At 39.0% G+C, this 16,844-nt stretch overlaps 1 protein-coding gene across 5 annotated transcripts in view; it reads right to left on the bottom strand.

Moving 5' to 3' along the window:
• Window positions 1-16,844, bottom strand: part of DOCK4 (dedicator of cytokinesis 4) — a 249,294-nt gene that overhangs the window by 114,799 nt on the left and 117,651 nt on the right. For all 5 annotated transcript variants that reach the window (XM_040550612.1, XM_040550631.1, XM_040550644.1 and 2 more), the window contains exons 9-12: window positions 14,331-14,412; window positions 13,632-13,692; window positions 11,609-11,741; window positions 10,035-10,123 (exon numbers count right to left, since the gene is read on the bottom strand). In XM_040550612.1, the coding sequence (XP_040406546.1) occupies window positions 10,035-10,123; window positions 11,609-11,741; window positions 13,632-13,692; window positions 14,331-14,412 (365 nt within the window). The remainder of the gene's footprint in view (window positions 1-10,034; window positions 10,124-11,608; window positions 11,742-13,631; window positions 13,693-14,330; window positions 14,413-16,844) is intronic.

Here is a 16,844-nt window from a genome sequence, read left to right as displayed (position 1 = left end):
CAGCCTTTGCAAGATTTTTACAACTTTCTTGAGGGTCACAAATTAAATGAACTCTTGTACCTAAGGCTTTTGTCAGAAAGGCCATCAAGAGAGGAGGATTTCTGCTCCCTCACACTTTTTTTTTTTTAATTCACATGGAAAATAAATGCATAAATGGAAATAGCATTATATTATCACAGGAAAACTGGCTTGGAATTTCTTTACAGGGAAGATTGCAGTACCTCAAGTATTTCTTGCCAGAAACACCATAAGATGAAGGCTACAGGACCAGAAGGCTAAGTGACTGTTCTAGTCTAATCTCCTTATACAGGCAACTGGGTAATGACTATTGTAGTCTAATCTCCTTATACAAGCAACAAAGATCTCAGCAATAATTTCTCCAGTTCTTACCTGGGTAAGCCCATTAATGCCCTTTTTCTATTAACAATGCATATAGCATGCCAATTCCCATTGCCACATTATATTGTTATATTGCAAAAGCAAATCATCTTGTTCAAAAAAATTAAAATTACACTTTTACACAGCTTTGTTAGAATACTAGGCTGTGCACAAAACAGACAATTTGACAATTTTCAGTGTATTATATTGCTTTCATTGCAAATAATATACAAAAGGTTCTAGGAAAACACCTGTTTTTTCCTTCACGAAGTGCAGCTCTGTCACGCAAACAACTTTCATGCAACTGCATGAGAAATTTAGGTACATGGCATGTTTCAAATTAAGAAACAGTCAACATTTGACTGAGACCTCTAGAAAGTGTTAAAAACTTTTTAAAACCGTAAAAGCCCAGGTAATGTTAGCAATGAATTCGTAACTATAACCCTTGGAGGAGATAATATCTTGCATGAACATTCATTAAATTTATCACCTGAAGCTGTGTTTAGACGTATTATTCTTTCAGTATATAAAGTTAAGAAAGTCAATAATGCTATATAATAGTAATAAGCAGAGTAATTTTTTGGAAACAGCTTAGAAAAAACTCAGTAATAAGACACAACCCAGTGCAAAGATGGAAATACAAGCCAGCTACACCCGTTATGTAGACTTACCTAGGAATTTCAGGGTGCCAGATCAATCACATGCATAATTGCAGTATTGAGATGAACAGCAAGTCATTAGTTTTTTGTGTGTGTCACTGCATTGCAGAATATCACATTTTTCATTCTTCTCTAAAAACAAGCCTTTCTGCAACATCTGAGAGTACGGTTTGAATTTAACTTTATTAAATTGTTCATTTCCAGCACAGTATATAAGTCATGCTGTATGAAGGACACTTATGGATGACTACACCAAAAATCTATCTTGAACCTGACTTTTGAAGTCCTTTTGGTAAAACAAGAACCTTCAAAGAACAACAACACAAGCTTGGACTCCCATGTAAATATAGAAAATTATTTCTGAGTGGTTTGTGAGTCCACCATTTTTATGGATTAATATCCCAAAATTACCATAGTTAATACTACATGCTACATTAGGTTACAAACATTAAAGATTTGTTTACTCCTGAATTTGGAAAAAGGGTTTAACAGTAGATAGCTGAACAGTATCATCCATCCTGAAAAACATAACTAGAAAAGTAAGGTTCTACAAATCCTCGTCTAAAAACCTGCTCTAAACATGGCTTGTCATTCAGGGACAAATGATCCTGAGCAACAACTTGTGCGCAAATTCTGTGTATTATTTAATCTTTCAGGTTTAGCATTTGTTGAGAGCAAAAAAGAATGCTTTAATTCATTGTGTACTTACAGTGAAGCACATAAGACTGCTGTTCTTATTTTAAATGTATTTCAAATAGCAGCCTTCAGTGACAACTAATTCTTAAACACATCAAAATAGAATACGCATAATCTCCTTGTCACAAAATTTAACAAAAGATTAAAACTGGCAGATTAATAAATTGTCATAGAACTAAAGTAATTAAACAAATGCACTTGCTGTTTAAATGTTAGTGATGTGCAGCTACAGAAAACATTTCAGAGCACTGCTGACACATCCATGCACTCTGCAGAGAACAGACAAATGCCAGAGAGCTGCTGTTCTCAGCTGTGCACAGATGCAGGGCACAGCTTGACATGATGAATCATAAGCTCAGGAGTTACCTAGAAGTTATGTACTTTGTTCTGTTCCTTCTTCTCCGTCAGGTTCATGTTACCAGTCCTGCCCTCATTCCTCCTCATTTTCCATTAGCCATTACTATACCCGTCTCTCCACCATGAGCCTACACCTTCTTGTTGTGGCCAGCAGCTGCTCCCAGCAGGGAATGAACGCGTTGTTTCCCATCTGACATTACACACATCGACTCACAGGAAGAAGGTTTCTTTGCAACAGCTCCAAGGGGGCTATAAGGTTGGACCCCTACTGCTGGGCTACTGTCATGTAAACAGAGCTGCACTACTTCTTGTATGCAGAAAATACTGTGTGTATGTTACTACAGCTCTGTTCACAGAAATATTAATTCTATAAATTATTATGCTGAGCTACCAATTCCCTGCTACACTTCATCTCTTGTAGCTTTTCATCATACAAAGTGTGAAAAAATGATGTTCCTGATGGAGCCTCTGCAGTTTCACCACTGGAAGACATATACTAACTCTAAAAGGTTTCCCCTCTGAATCAAGTAATTTATAAGCCAAAGCTTACCTTTGATGAAATAGGAGATGAAACAGCCAAAGTATATTGTTTTCCACCTGTTTTTTTTTAAATCTCTCGGTATTTCATAGAATCATAGAATATCCCGAGTTGGAAGGGACCCATAAGGATCATCAAGTCCAACTCCTGGCACCACACAGGTCTGCCCAAAAGTTTAGACCATGTGATTAAGTGCACAGTCCAATCTCTTCTTAAATTCAGACAGGCTTGGCGCAGTGACTACTTCACTGGGGAGCCTGTTCCAGTGTGCGACCACCCTCTCGGTGAAGAACCTCTTCCTGATGTCTAGCCTAAACTTCCCCTGCCTCAGCTTCACACCGTTCCCACAGGTCCTGTCACTGGTGATAACAGAGAATAGGTCACCTGCCTCTCCACTCCCCCTCGCGAGGAAGTTGTAGACTTCCCCCCTCAGGTCCTGACCCCCCTGAGGTCCCCCGTCAGCCTCCTCTTCTCCAGGCTGAACAGGCTAAGTGACCTCAGCTGCTCCTCATACATCTTCCCCTCTAGGCCCTTCACCATCTTCGTCGCCCTCCTCTGGACACTCTCCAACAGTTCAATGTCCTTTTTGTACTGTGGTGCCCAGAACTGCACACAGTACTCGAGGTGAGGCCGCACCAGCGCAGAGTAGAGCCGGACAATCACCTCCCTCGACCGACTAGCAATGCCGTGCTTGATGCACCCCAGGATACGGTTAGCCCTCCTGGCTGCCAGGGCACACTGCTGGCTCATATTCAACTTGCTGTCAACCACAACCCCGTAACCATGGAGAAAAGAGATTATTAGACTGTCAAAAAGTTGCTGAATGCAGAGAGAGAGAGAGGTGAAGGAAGACATAATGCCCCAGGGCACATACTTCTGTTTCTACCTAAATGCCTCCACTGCCATACTTGTCTCAGAGCTTGCATCTTGTCGTATGGGCTCATGCCCTGGGCTGGTTTGCCTCATGGTTTGCCTTCTCTAACCAAGTCTTCAATGACCACTGAGCTACCCTGAGTTTCAGTACCAACTGACGTTATACTTGGGAACAATAGTTCTCCAAAATGATGAATGTTTGCTTTATGAAACTTACTTTGGTCTGGTTGAATTAAAATAGTAGCAATGTAGTGAGATTTGCCTTCGAATGAGCAACCTTCCTGCTCTTCAAAACAGTTAGCTCCCACGAAAACAGAAGCCGTTTTTCCTTTGAGCTGGGGTCAGACCACATGACCTCCTGAGGTCCCTCCCAACCTAACTTACTGTATGATTTGATGAGTAACTTTCCCCTCTGATGACAGTTTATCCTTCCTTAGAATGGGATTCCTGGCAAACATCTGGTAACAATGCGGGCTTCAAGCCCTCCACACTTCAGTCTGGGCATTAGGCAGTTGACAACTTACTAAGCACCTTTCTTTTATTACGCAGCATCACTTCAGGTATGCCTGCAGATTTATGCACAGCTATCATGGGAACATGTTTGCATTTATTAATGACAGTAAAACATTAATTTGAAGAATCTACCTGTGCATCTTTCTGTTTTAAAGAAAACAGAAAACATTTAAATTTGCGGCTGACAGGCTTTGGAACATCTTTTACAAATCAAACCACAACCCGGATTTGCCTGAAGAACAGCCTCCCAACTCAGATCTTGTCTCTGCTATATCTAAAATAACTTATTGTTTCTGCCTACTATGGGATACAGTATAGTAATTTTTGATTTTATTCTTTTTATGATCCAAACTGTATGTAAGAGGGCATACAAGATTTATGTAGACTTTCCAAGAACTGTATTTTGACTCCTATGCAACAGATGAAAAATTAATACTGCTACCATGTTAAAAATCAAAAATTGGAAAGAATCATTCTCAAGCCAGAAGTGGTAAGAGAAATCCCACCATTTTCAATGCGTCTCCTCTACAGTTTAAGGCCCTCCCATCAATTAAAGCTAATGTGTAATTACCGGTGTTTTCAGTGGAGTCACAGAGCAGTTTTGGCTGCACTACCACCATACTGCATTCAGTAAACATGCAATTAGGTTACATCACCCTTGTCTAATTCATCACAGCATTCCAAAATAATGGCACAGGAAAAGACCTTCCCATTACATTTGTTATTTTTGCGGAATCCACACAAGAGTCCAAGGCTACAAAGCAGCTAGATATGCTCGTAATTTCTTACACCAGTAACTTAATCGCTGCAGGATTTGAAAGGATTTTCACCTCCTTTGCTGTAGCAAGTGAAAAGCACGTGTGCCCTTGTCTTATCTCTCCAAAACTACTGCATCAGGCACATGTGGCTTTTTAAGACTTGTTTTAAGGGAATCTAAATTGGCATCTACACAGGAGCTTACACTTGGAAATGTCAGGAACATAAAGTAAAAACTGGAGCCAAAATGAATGTCTTGGATCCCCTTAAAGGAAAATAAAGCAATCCAGTCTTTCTTTTCAAAGGAGGGGGAAGAAAGAAGAACTTGCAAGTACATTTAAATAATTTTTAACATGCTTTTTATAAGATAATTCATTAGGGAGAATATTCACATATAACACAAGACTGAGGTTTAAATCTCTCGTCTATAGGATTTGCTAAGATGACATGAGTACAGATCTCACTTATGAAAGTCATGCACTATTCAGCAGGTTTTAGAGCCATTTTCACTCTCCCCATGGTATAATGAATATTTTCTGATTGTATACAAAGCTGAAGAGTTGCTGCAGGGAAGTCTGAGAAGCCAAGTGATTCGCATTCTCACCTGAGACATGTGAGACAGACTGAAAATCCTTTTCCAAATCAGAGTATAAACCAAGACATTTTATTTCTTTTTTTGAACAATGTTTCAATCACTGGAGTAAAAAAAAAATTATGGTAAACCCAGTGAATATTTATATATTCCCTGAAATAGCACAAGCACCAGAGCCACAGCAATCAGCTCCAGCATTTTTTTAAGCCTCGTGCTCAGGCAGCGGAATCCAGACCACCCGTATCCCAAGGAAGTAAGTGCCCTGGTTGTGCCCAGCCACCTCCCATTCTCAACTTCAAGCAGTGGCAGAAATCAAAGACACCTTTAGGTATCCACAGGAAGATCTTGCACTTGAGGAGGTTCTTTTGAGATGCTGCTGGCATTTAAGGAGGGATTACAGCAAGGACCATCACTGTTTAGCAGTGTAACTTGCTCACAGTTTTAAGTAGGTGATTTTTGCAGACAAATCTCTCCACCTTCAAACCTCAAAAGACTACTCTAGTCAGTAGACATTCTTTCCATCATGGTGTGCTGTATTAAATAAATTGTGTTTCAACTTTCAAAAGTATAAAGAACTGAGAAAAAAAAAAAGTAGCACCATAGTCATGAATACAAAGTTATGCATGATAGAAGAATCAGAAGAAAGAAATCCATGCCTCTGTATATGTGTGTACAATCAGAGTTGCATTCACTGACTTTCATTTATTATTTCTGTATAAAACCATACTGAGTGACAAACAGATCTGGCCTTGTTCTTTTGCCCCTTGTCCTAAAACACACTTCAAACCATTTTAAAAATCAACAGGCAGGTTCACTCACGCACAGTAATTCTGTGGGCAAATGAAGCAGCTATTATGTGATCAATAACAGTTTACAAGGCACTTTGTGCATTAGTGTCTGCTTTATTAAAGAGAAAAGCAGTCCACATCCAATACTATTTATTTACTGAAGTCCCAAGAAAGGTCCAGAGTATAGCTGCAGTCACACAGTCAAAGAACAACATCTGCAACCATGACCCACACTGCAAACCCTTCAGAAAAAAATTACGTTTGACAGAAGCCCAAGCTCTGATGTGAGAGCAAGAACATTGTCTAGGCTTCACTGTCTAAAATACACTATTACTTATGACTATGCCATCATAGGCAATATTTTTTTTCTGTGAAATTACATATTTCTTTTTGAAACTTTTATATCTGAATTAAAACGTAAGGTTAAACCTGCTTTATTTTTCCAGTTTAGTCCAGTTTTTGCATTTTAAAATTCAGACAGCTACAATAAGAACACAACAAACACAGAGAAGTTCTGTTTGCTTATGTATTGCAGCCTCAGCACAGCAGCTGTATAAACTGGAATTGCCCGAACCTGAATGAATTGCCTAATGAAGGTAACAGCAAAATGCCAGCCTACAAAAGCATGAAAAGAAGGGGATAAAGGACAATTTGATACGGTGCTTTGAGATAAGCCATGAACCATTTTCTGTATCTGCAGTATATATTTCACTGATGTTTAGCCCTACAGATACAGAAATATAAATGTGTTATTTTCCTTGCAAGATTGGTGTAATTGGGTGTGATCTTTATGTAGGAATATTCATTTTCCACAGATTTTTTTTTCCAATAAAAAAACAAAGTAGCTAGCCTTTAATTCTAATGAAACATATTATAGGAAAAATAGTTTTTAGTCAGCTCCACTCTAGAGATTACTGAAACTTGGTTTGTTTAATAATTAAGAAATCATCTAGATCAAATAGTACTTATTCTACACATAATACACCCCAAAGATAAGAAATAACAATGCTATTAATGCAGCAAAGGCTGTAGTACTTGGCCTTTACATTCATGGTTTAATCTCTTATATGAGGCAATCAGCTGTTTTCCAGTAAGCTGATACCTGACACCAGCAAGAAAATACCAGTGGTGACTGGAAATTTGATCGACTACCTGCTACAGGGTTTGTTTTGCATGAATTTTCAGCAGAAAACACATTCCAGTTCCCACTCTGGCAAACGATGCCAGCTTATCCACGGGACTGAGTCCTACCGGTCCTGCATCCACTGTGAAGAGGAAAAGGAACGAACATTTGTCCCCTGATCCTTCCTGGGCTGTGGTAAGACATCACTGTCATTTGCCTTTTTTCTATCCTCTTTTTTTAGATGCAAGTTGAGAACAAGATAGAAGAGGATTCTGCACATATAAGAATTGTCATGTGTTAAAGTAGAAAAAGCACATTTTGGGGGACGGGGACTTGAATGTTAAATACAAAACCTATAGTGTGACGATTTTGTGCTTTACATGCAAGACACAAAATGTTTTGAGGTCAGTTTCAGTTTTCCCCAGAAAATTGGAAGATTTTTTTTGCTGAAGAATAATTTGAATTCACTGATAAAACTATTTCAGCAGTGGGTGATACCCATTTGTGGAAACTAAAACTGTGTGTGAAAATCTGCTGAGCTGGAAGAAACTGTACAGGACAGAATGTTAAGAGGGAACAAGGCCAGAACAGAGACAATAGTCTGATGAATTTTTGCTGTTGTGTGTTGATTGTGTTTCATTTCTTAAGTGTTTTTAACGTGATTTGATAAGGAAGTGGGATAGAAACCAAAAATTCAAGTTTTCCTATGTTTGGTTCATACCTACAATGTTCCTGAGAGAGAAAAAAGATCTGTGTTTCTGTAATGCAAGATTTTCCCCTTCTTCCCATTTTTTGACAGCTACAAAATGGCAAACGAGGCTAGTGGGTCATCAGAACCAGCCGTTCAATACTACAACAGACAAAGACAGCAGAGAAAAAATACAGACCAGTGTAACAACAGTATTTTCCATGAGGTGTCAGCAGAAGTATCTGAACATACTGCTGAAGCCTTGCAAGTGCTTTTTCAGGCTGCTAAGCAGTTGCAGTGGAACAAATTTCATGTATGCAATGTAAATAACCTTTCATGGTTTATCTTTTAGTTCCTCAGTACTCAAAGTGACATTACTGCTCACATCCTCTTTCCTTCTCCAGCCTTTACATCCGCTACTCCCCATTTCCTTCCCCTGACAGCCCTTTTTCAAAGTGTAAGTGGTATTGCATTTCCCAGCTTTAGTTTCCAGCACCTGTAACCTGGAAAAAGTTCATGTCCCACATGTATTTCATGCTGATACGCACATAATTAAGAGTATTCAAATTTACTGAACGTCTCCTAGGACAAGCGGGTATTTAGTGGTGAACTCTTATTTCACGAGAATGGAATAAGATAAGGGATTATATCACAGAGTAAGCAGGTATTGCTGTACAAAAGGGCATAAATGCTTTTAAAAAGACGATTTTTAATCTCAACACACACTAGATTTTTCCCTTCCCGGTGTATTTCAGATCCTGCCATTAAGACAGTAAAACCACACCACTCCCCTACCATGTTTAAGGGTCAGAAGGTACACGATCAGTAGCAAATGATATACCAGTCTGATTTTAAATATGGAAAGAAAAAGGGCACCTCTCCAACACTGAGGTTATTTCTCTGATAAATTTCAAGTTTTCTTTCAGTCCTGTGGACTCGAATGTTTTAATCTAAAAATCCCCCTTTTTCTAGTCTCAAACTGTTTTTATTTCAAGAAAAAATGAGATAAACAGACAGCATGAAAACATAGCCTGAACTTCAGCTTGGTAATTTTATAAACTACTGAAAGGAGTTAACAATTGAAAGCGCGAGACATTCTTGCTTATGTCTAACCATCAGCTTGGCCTATAACTCTAAGGCAATCTTAAATGGACAAACTACATAGCTAAAATTTTACAGAGAAATGGCAAAGACGGGTCTAGTCTGCTCCCCGGAGCATTTTTTACGTTATTCATTTTATTCATTCTTTACATTTTTCTGATTTATGATCATTGAAATACTTAAGAGAAACTAATAATATTTAATTATATACTTTTAATGAAATAGAAATGTTAGCAAAAAAGAAAAAAAAGAAAATAGCATAACCCCATAGCTCTTGTGAATGTGTTGTATTTTTAGGAACACTTGGATGAGTATAAAATGTCACTTTGGATAATTTTGTTTAAGAACACTAAACTTAGTAACGTGCTTTTGCATTTTCACTATATTAATTGCATATTAATTGCCCAATATATTTTAAACTTTAAATATATGTATGTATTAGACTTTGTATTATAACATTATAAGATTAGAATGGTTATATACATATATACAACCTCAGCCCTGATAAATACCATGAGCTTTTCTATGTGCTTCTCAGTCATCCACTAAAGACTGTTGAACATATATTTTCAAAATAAACTCCAACATCTCGTTTGGGTTAAGACACCATCTCACAATAACAAAGGTCAGTCATCTCCCATTTCCTAAGTCTCCCAACTGCATTTATTTTGATGACACTTAGTGACACACAGTTGACTATGGAGGACTATTGATAAGTTCTTAAACATCAACTTTGCATCTTGCTCAGTTAGCCAGTAGGAATGCAGAGAGCACTGGAAGGTCTGTAGGTCCAAGTCAATTTTTTATGAAGTATAATATATAATTTCAACAATGTTTGTTTTCCTGATAAAAACGTAGATCAGAAGTAGAAATCATCAAGCAATGCAGATCAATAATTTGACCAGCCTTACACATGAACAGAGCCTAAGAATGAAAAAAAAAAAAAAAAAAGAAAAGTTGAAATTTACTCACCTGCATTAGAGCCTGTCAAGTTGTAACGTGCATTCAGCTTTTTAATGATGTTTTCATGGATCTGATACCAGTCACTCTCTGTGTTGCACCTATAAAAATGATAGTTTTCTTAAGTCTGAAATGGGAATACAAGTTTTTCAGACCAGCTTCACCACATATCTGTGCACAAATCCTCTTCTGTTCACAGAATTACCTCAACAGGAGCAAATAAAGCCCCATGAAACTGCATGTCTCAATGGAAAGGGTGAGAGCACTCTTACCATTTGAGAAAGGCCTCATGGAAATATCTGCTTCATGTGGCAAAGTGTGGGAGAAAGATAGGAGCAGTTAAGCTCAGGAACTCAACCATGACCAAGTTCATTATCTATATAGATCCATCCTTCAGCTCTAAAACACACAGAAATCTGTCTTGTGACACTCAGGGAGAGACACGGAACTCAGAGCTGTTCTGTACCTGTGCTGTACACTTTGAAGTTATTTAAAATGGAACATGATCTTCAGGAGGTAGACAGTGAAAGGCCAAATTACATTTCAGTATGTATTTAGTAGCTGCTTTTCCACAAGGAAAAATCAGCCACTATTCATGGTTTAGACTGGAATTAGTCTTTGCATAAAATCTGCAATCGACAGGTTTCTTTTTTTTTCTTTTTTAAAGAACAATCAGGCGAAATTTAGAAAACAGAATATAATAAGTGAACTTATAATTTTAACAATTTGTTATCCAACAGCAAACACTTATTTGAATTTAACATCCTGGGAGTCTAAATAAGAACCAGCACACATTTTCACTGCCACACTGGATAGTTTTTCTGCAGCACCAACTTCAGCAGCTCTAATTCAGCACAGCGGGGGAACAGAGGAGAAGAGAAAGGCTGCCTGAAAGCCCACCATGCCTTCCGGACTTGAGTGCTAACCCTGGGAGAGGCAGAACTTCCTCATGTGCATGATAAATGTGTCCCAAGTCTGTGTACTTAGAATAGACCACTCCGCAAAACGGTTCTTACTATAATGTCCAAGATCAGCAGGAGATTAAATGCACTGTGTTTCTACAAATAGAAAATTTAAGTTTCTTCCAAATAGTATCTGTCAAAATCCACTATTTAACGAACCTTTCATTTCAAAATCTATTTTTGATTTTTTATTCTCCAGCATTAACTGCCTTTCGCACTTTTGCTATTCACTTCCTATAATAGCTTACCCTGTCTGCTTTTTTCTCTAGTTATAAAGTACTTTCACTAGCTGCCTAAGCAGCACAAGGTGTTTAAACAAGTCTTAAAAGCACTTCATGTTGCCATAAAAAGACAGCTCCAGAAGCACTTACAAGGATGTGATAAATGCTGAAACGTACACAAAGATCTAAAAGGATGCAACCTTCATTTTTCATTCTATAAGCACGTACAACTAGCCACACTTTCTAAACCGTGACAAAGAAAAAAAAAGAAATTAGCTACTACTCTCTTTTGGAATAGAAAAGAGCTACAGCTATTTATTCACATTTGCACTTAAAACCACTGTTTTTGACGTAAACCTACCCTAAGATACTTCTAAGAAAAAAAAACCAAAACATTCCTTACATGTATACTTTTAAGACGAGGTCATCCTTTGAATCTCCTGCCAGCAAATCTGCAATACTGAGGACCGCGCAGCCAAAGGGCCGTCTGTATTGTACGTTGCAGGCATTTTTCTTTTCTCCAGCTCCCATTCGTCCTGCCAAACAAAATACACATTTGATGCATAATCCCTGGAACTGTGTCCCTTAAAACCACAGATGGGAGGCAGAGAGCAATCCAGCTCCGTATGGTGACAGGTCACAGCAGACGATGCCAAGTGTACTCTCTGCGAATCTGGTCCATCTTTCTCTATAGTACGTTAGGATAACAAATGGTCCAGGAAGCCCACTAAAGATGTGGTGATCTTGTAAGGGCTCAGACCAGAGGCACTGCTCATCCTCGTATGACCTCCAGTCTCCAAACAACTCTTTCTGATGCCCAGTGACAGTACTACTCAAGACACCACCAAATTAAATTTAAAGCTCAGACATGACAGAGTGTTCAACATTTGCTGTCCAATAACAATTATTTTACCGTGGTTGCTGTAATTTGTGATTTATATGAGAGGTCTTGTGATTGAGCCACTGCAATTTAGAAATCAAATACTGACTCCAAACAGGTAACTAGCTAGCAAGGGGATAACTGACCAGCTACAGAAATCAAGAAGAATAAAACTCTGGCAGGAAAGATGACGAAGAGCAGGAGAACAAATTACGATACGGAAAAAAGGCAGCCAAGGAAAAGAGAATTGAAACAAAATATTTTTCTATTTGATTTAAATACAATTCATCAATCTTCTCCCTACGTTTCTAGTACATGAAACTGCCCTCTTTCAAAGCATTTTATTCAATTGTGTCCTGACAGCTATGTATGTATATTTCCCACCAAGTCTTAACTTCTGACAAGAAAAGCCTCTGGCTGCAGATGCAGCAGGGCAATGCCTCCTCTGAACACTCCTATACGTCAAAGCAGTTAGAAGAGTAATTGTTCATTTATACACCATGAAGCATATATGTCTTATTTTAACTTATTTGTTTCATTTACAAACTTGGCTGAGAATATATTTGAAAATTATACAGAAGGAAAAAATCTACTCTTTACTGTTCTTTTAAGCATTTACTCTTATCAAACGTACTTGTGTTACATCAGTTTACCACACTTTTCCCCAGTCCTTACCAATAAAAATACAGTATTTTGATATTCTAATGAAACACTAGAACAGCACGAAAATGCAAAGAAAAGTTATCCATCAAAGTTGTAAAATAATGCTTACTTTGTAACAAGTTGTTTCTGAACTCAGCACATGTTAGAGAGACTATATTTAAAAGCAAAATACCTTGTAAAAATAGGGAGATGTATTTAGTACTTCATTGACGTAGCTATGGAGACCATTTACAAAACAAAACAAAACAACAACAAAAAAAATCACATCTAAGAAGTCAGAAGCAGACCCAAAGACTCTTGCTTCAAATCGGTACAACCCAGAGGATAACTTCTTAAAATACATATGTAACACATGCTTTTCATCTCTTCAGCTTTGTTTTGGAGGACACGATATCTGCCTATATCATTACAAGACTTCCTCCACTGCCTTCCCTCTCCCCCTTTTTAAAGGGATCAGAGAGAAAACAAAATTTATCTGAACAAGTTCAGATATACTTCAGATATTATACGCTAAGTAGGTACGTTACATTTCTAGGCAAGTTCTCCAGTGAACAAAAGATGTTTGAAATTGCTCTCTTTGGGACAAGAGTGGACTCCCCAGCAACAACTCCATCATCTTAAGACAGTTCATATGACACCTTCATTTTGTTTTGCAGTAGTAACAAAACATCTTGCACCTAACTCAGCAGTACACTTGAAATATAACACAAAAGAATGCTGAGAAGTCCAAGGCAAATCCCATCAGAAGAGAGGCATTTTCTTTACCAAATTTATTCAAAGGCCTAACTAATGTAACGGAACCCAAAGCTGACCTCAAGCAGTTTTATTCACTGCTGTGTATCTACCAAATGTCAGATTACTACTCACAGACAATTATACCTACCTATTCGGATAATGTGCACAGTGATATAGATGTCCTTCCTGAGTTCACTGCTACCCAAATCCTGCAAGAGAGCAGAACCTCATTATTTCTGACTCTGATTAAAATGTGACATTTTAAAAGATCTTTACACATTGCTTTTGCTGCCAGCAAAAGTGATAAATGAACAGTGAGTTCATTTATACGGAATTAACAAATTATCCATTTAACATTCTAAATTGGTGGTCATGCACTTAAAATGACTGTCCTACAATATCATGGGCTAGAATATGCTGTAAAGCAGCATAATTGGACAGTGGGAGGACAGAAAAGACTCGCTGTGTGCCTTGAACAGCAATGATGCCTTTGTGCAGTTCCTTATGTCCTGAAAGTACAAAGAGCACTGCACAAACCATCTTTTGGCTGTAAAATGCAGAAGCATAAAAACTGATTAGTTCTTGTTGCACGGAGAAAGACTGCTATATATGGAAGTATACATATATATATATACAACATATGGAAGTTTAGATATGAGTGACCACATATTGCCAGAAAACATTCAGCTTGGGATTTCAGTAATACCCTTTAACCAGGCTTTAGAATTTATATTCATAACAATGTAAAAGCGTAGGGAGCACCACTGAGTCAACCACAGAATAATTTAATCCAACTACTATTTTCAATACACAGCACAAAAAAAGATTAAGAATAGGAATAACTCACCACAAAAAGAGAACAGTGTCTTTCAGGCTTTTCTGGACATTTTGGCAAACCATTCCTATTCAGTCTTAAAAAGAATCTTTCACTGTAAGAAAACAAATATGACAAATATGTTGAACAACATTACAGTAAACTAGATCTCACATTGATCTTACATCTAGAAGATGTAATCTTCCACAAGATATAAAAGAATGAAATTATTTCCTTTTAAAAGCCTCAGATGTAACAAGAAATAAAGAAAGAGACTAGATAAGGGCCGTGATTTACTTAATGATCTAACAAAATTACTGAAAACTCGATACAAACTAGAAGACTGATTGTAGTTTGGAAGAATGACATTGTATATCCTAGTGCATAGAAAAGCTTAAGCAATAAAATCCTTTTATCCTAGAACTGAAATTAGATGTTTATTATGGTGGTATTGATTCTTGCTAAATAAATGTCAACATTGCCACATTTGTATTCAACCAAAATTCTTTTCAAAAATAAGATGATGATCCCAGGTGACATTTTTCCTACCTAGCCCTATGAAAATTTCATTCTAGACTGCACTGATCTTAGCAGTCTTGTAAGTTCCAGCAAGGCAAACTTCATTTTCAGAATTCTGTTTTGCAATCTGCTGAGGGGTGCTAAGTGGTGTAGCTGATACAAAAACTAGTACTGATAGTAGCGAGATACAGAGAATTCTTATTTTAGAGTAGAAGAGGGCAAAAGAACCCACTGAAAGAGAAATTACTCTGAAAAATTCCTATTTGATAATAGGTTCATTATGGACGATCTCTTGGCTATTCACACATGGGAATATCACTAATATTTCTGCAGTGAGAGACAGGGAAAGTAGAAGCAAGGATGTCAGAAATGGTAAGCTGTGCAGAAGTGTTACATACGTTACTTTTACCCCTTTTGCCCCCATCCCTAGCTGGCCAGACAGCTGAGTCTGGATGCCCTGTAATGTTCCAAGTAAAAAAAAAAAAAAAAAGCAGATTGAGTTTATTGCAACTGGGCTTTTTCACCTCTTCTCCATATTCCAGAGGCCAAACATGGTATACCACTGCTCTATACCATTCACAGCTTTTCAAAGTGCAGCTGGAAAATCACTAGGAATATGTTGGATTAGATCCAACTCAATAGAGGCTAATGAAATCTTTATTGCACCAGCGTTTGCCGTGTACAAAATCCGTATTGATCAATGACAGAATCAGAGCCATTCACATTGCAAAGGACCTCAAAAGGCCTCTGAGTCCAACCTCCTGCTCAAAGCTGTGTCAGCTCTAAGGTCAGATCAGTTTGCTCAGAGCAGCATCCAGCTGGGTCTTGAAAACCTCCAGTGATGGAGGCTGTACAACCTCTCTGGACAACCTGTCCCATGCCTGACTGTCCTCAAATTTTTCTTACAGTCTGACAGAGCCTCTCTTTTTTCAACTAAATCCATTGATGTTACTGACCACCTTGTAGGTCCAAGCAGGTGCCTGGAAGCTCCCCCTGAAACCACCTCTCCCCCAGGCTGAACAACCCTCAGCCTGCCTTCACAGGGCTCCTGCCCGCGACCGACCTGGGCCCTTGTGCTGAAGTGACTTCTTGTGCTGGAGCACCCACAAGCAGTGTAAGCACCATTGAGCAGAAGGGGACAATCACTTCCCTTGCACAACTGGCTACATTATGTTGTTATAGCCCAGGATGTTGCTACCTTCAAGAGCACATTTCTTAACAGCTATGTCTGGAGAATACTTTGTTTTATGCGTGCCAACTACCCAGTGCTGAACCTACAATATGGGTGAGCGCTGGGTCCTGCACTTTGGTCACAACAACCCCATGCAGTGCTACAGGCTTGGGGCAGAGTGGCTCAGGGGAGAGTGGCTCGAAAGCTGTGCAGAGAAAAAGGATCTGGGGGTGCTAATCGATGCTCGCCTGAACATGAGCCGGCAGTGTGCCCAGGCAGCCAAGAAGGCCAATGGCATCTTGGCTTGTATCAGGAATCGTGTAGCCAGCAGGACCAGGGAGGTGATCGCCCCCTTGTACTCTGCTCTGGTGAGGCCGCACCTCGAGTGCTGTGTTCAGCTTTGGGCCTCTCAGTACAAGAAGGACATCGAGGCCCTGGAGCCCCAGGGAAGGGCTACGAAGCTGGTGAAGGGCCTGGAACACAAGTCCTGTGAGGAGCGGCTGAGGGAACTGGGGTTGTTTAGTCTGGAGAAGAGGAGGCTCAGGGAAGACCTCATTGCTCTCTGCAACTGCCTGAAAGGAAGGTGTGGGGAGCTGGGGGTCGGCCTCTTCTCACAGGTAACTAGTGATAGGACTAGAGGGAATGGCCTCAAGTTGTGCCAGGGGAGGTTCAGGTTGGAAATGAGAAGACATTTCTTCTCAGAAAGAGCAGTCAGACATTGGAACGGGTTGCCCAGGGAGGTGGTGGAGTCACCGTCCCTGGGGGTGTTCAAGGAAAGGTTGGACGTGGTGCTTAGGGACATGGTTTAGTGGGTGACATTGGTAGTAGAGGGTAGTAGAGGGATGGTTGGACCAGAT

This window comes from Cygnus olor, chromosome 1 (assembly GCF_009769625.2).
Source record: "Cygnus olor isolate bCygOlo1 chromosome 1, bCygOlo1.pri.v2, whole genome shotgun sequence".
Classification (NCBI taxonomy): Eukaryota; Metazoa; Chordata; class Aves; order Anseriformes; family Anatidae; genus Cygnus; species Cygnus olor.
Note: the sequence above shows the minus strand (reverse complement) of the source record. Positions and strands in the feature narration are given on the sequence as shown.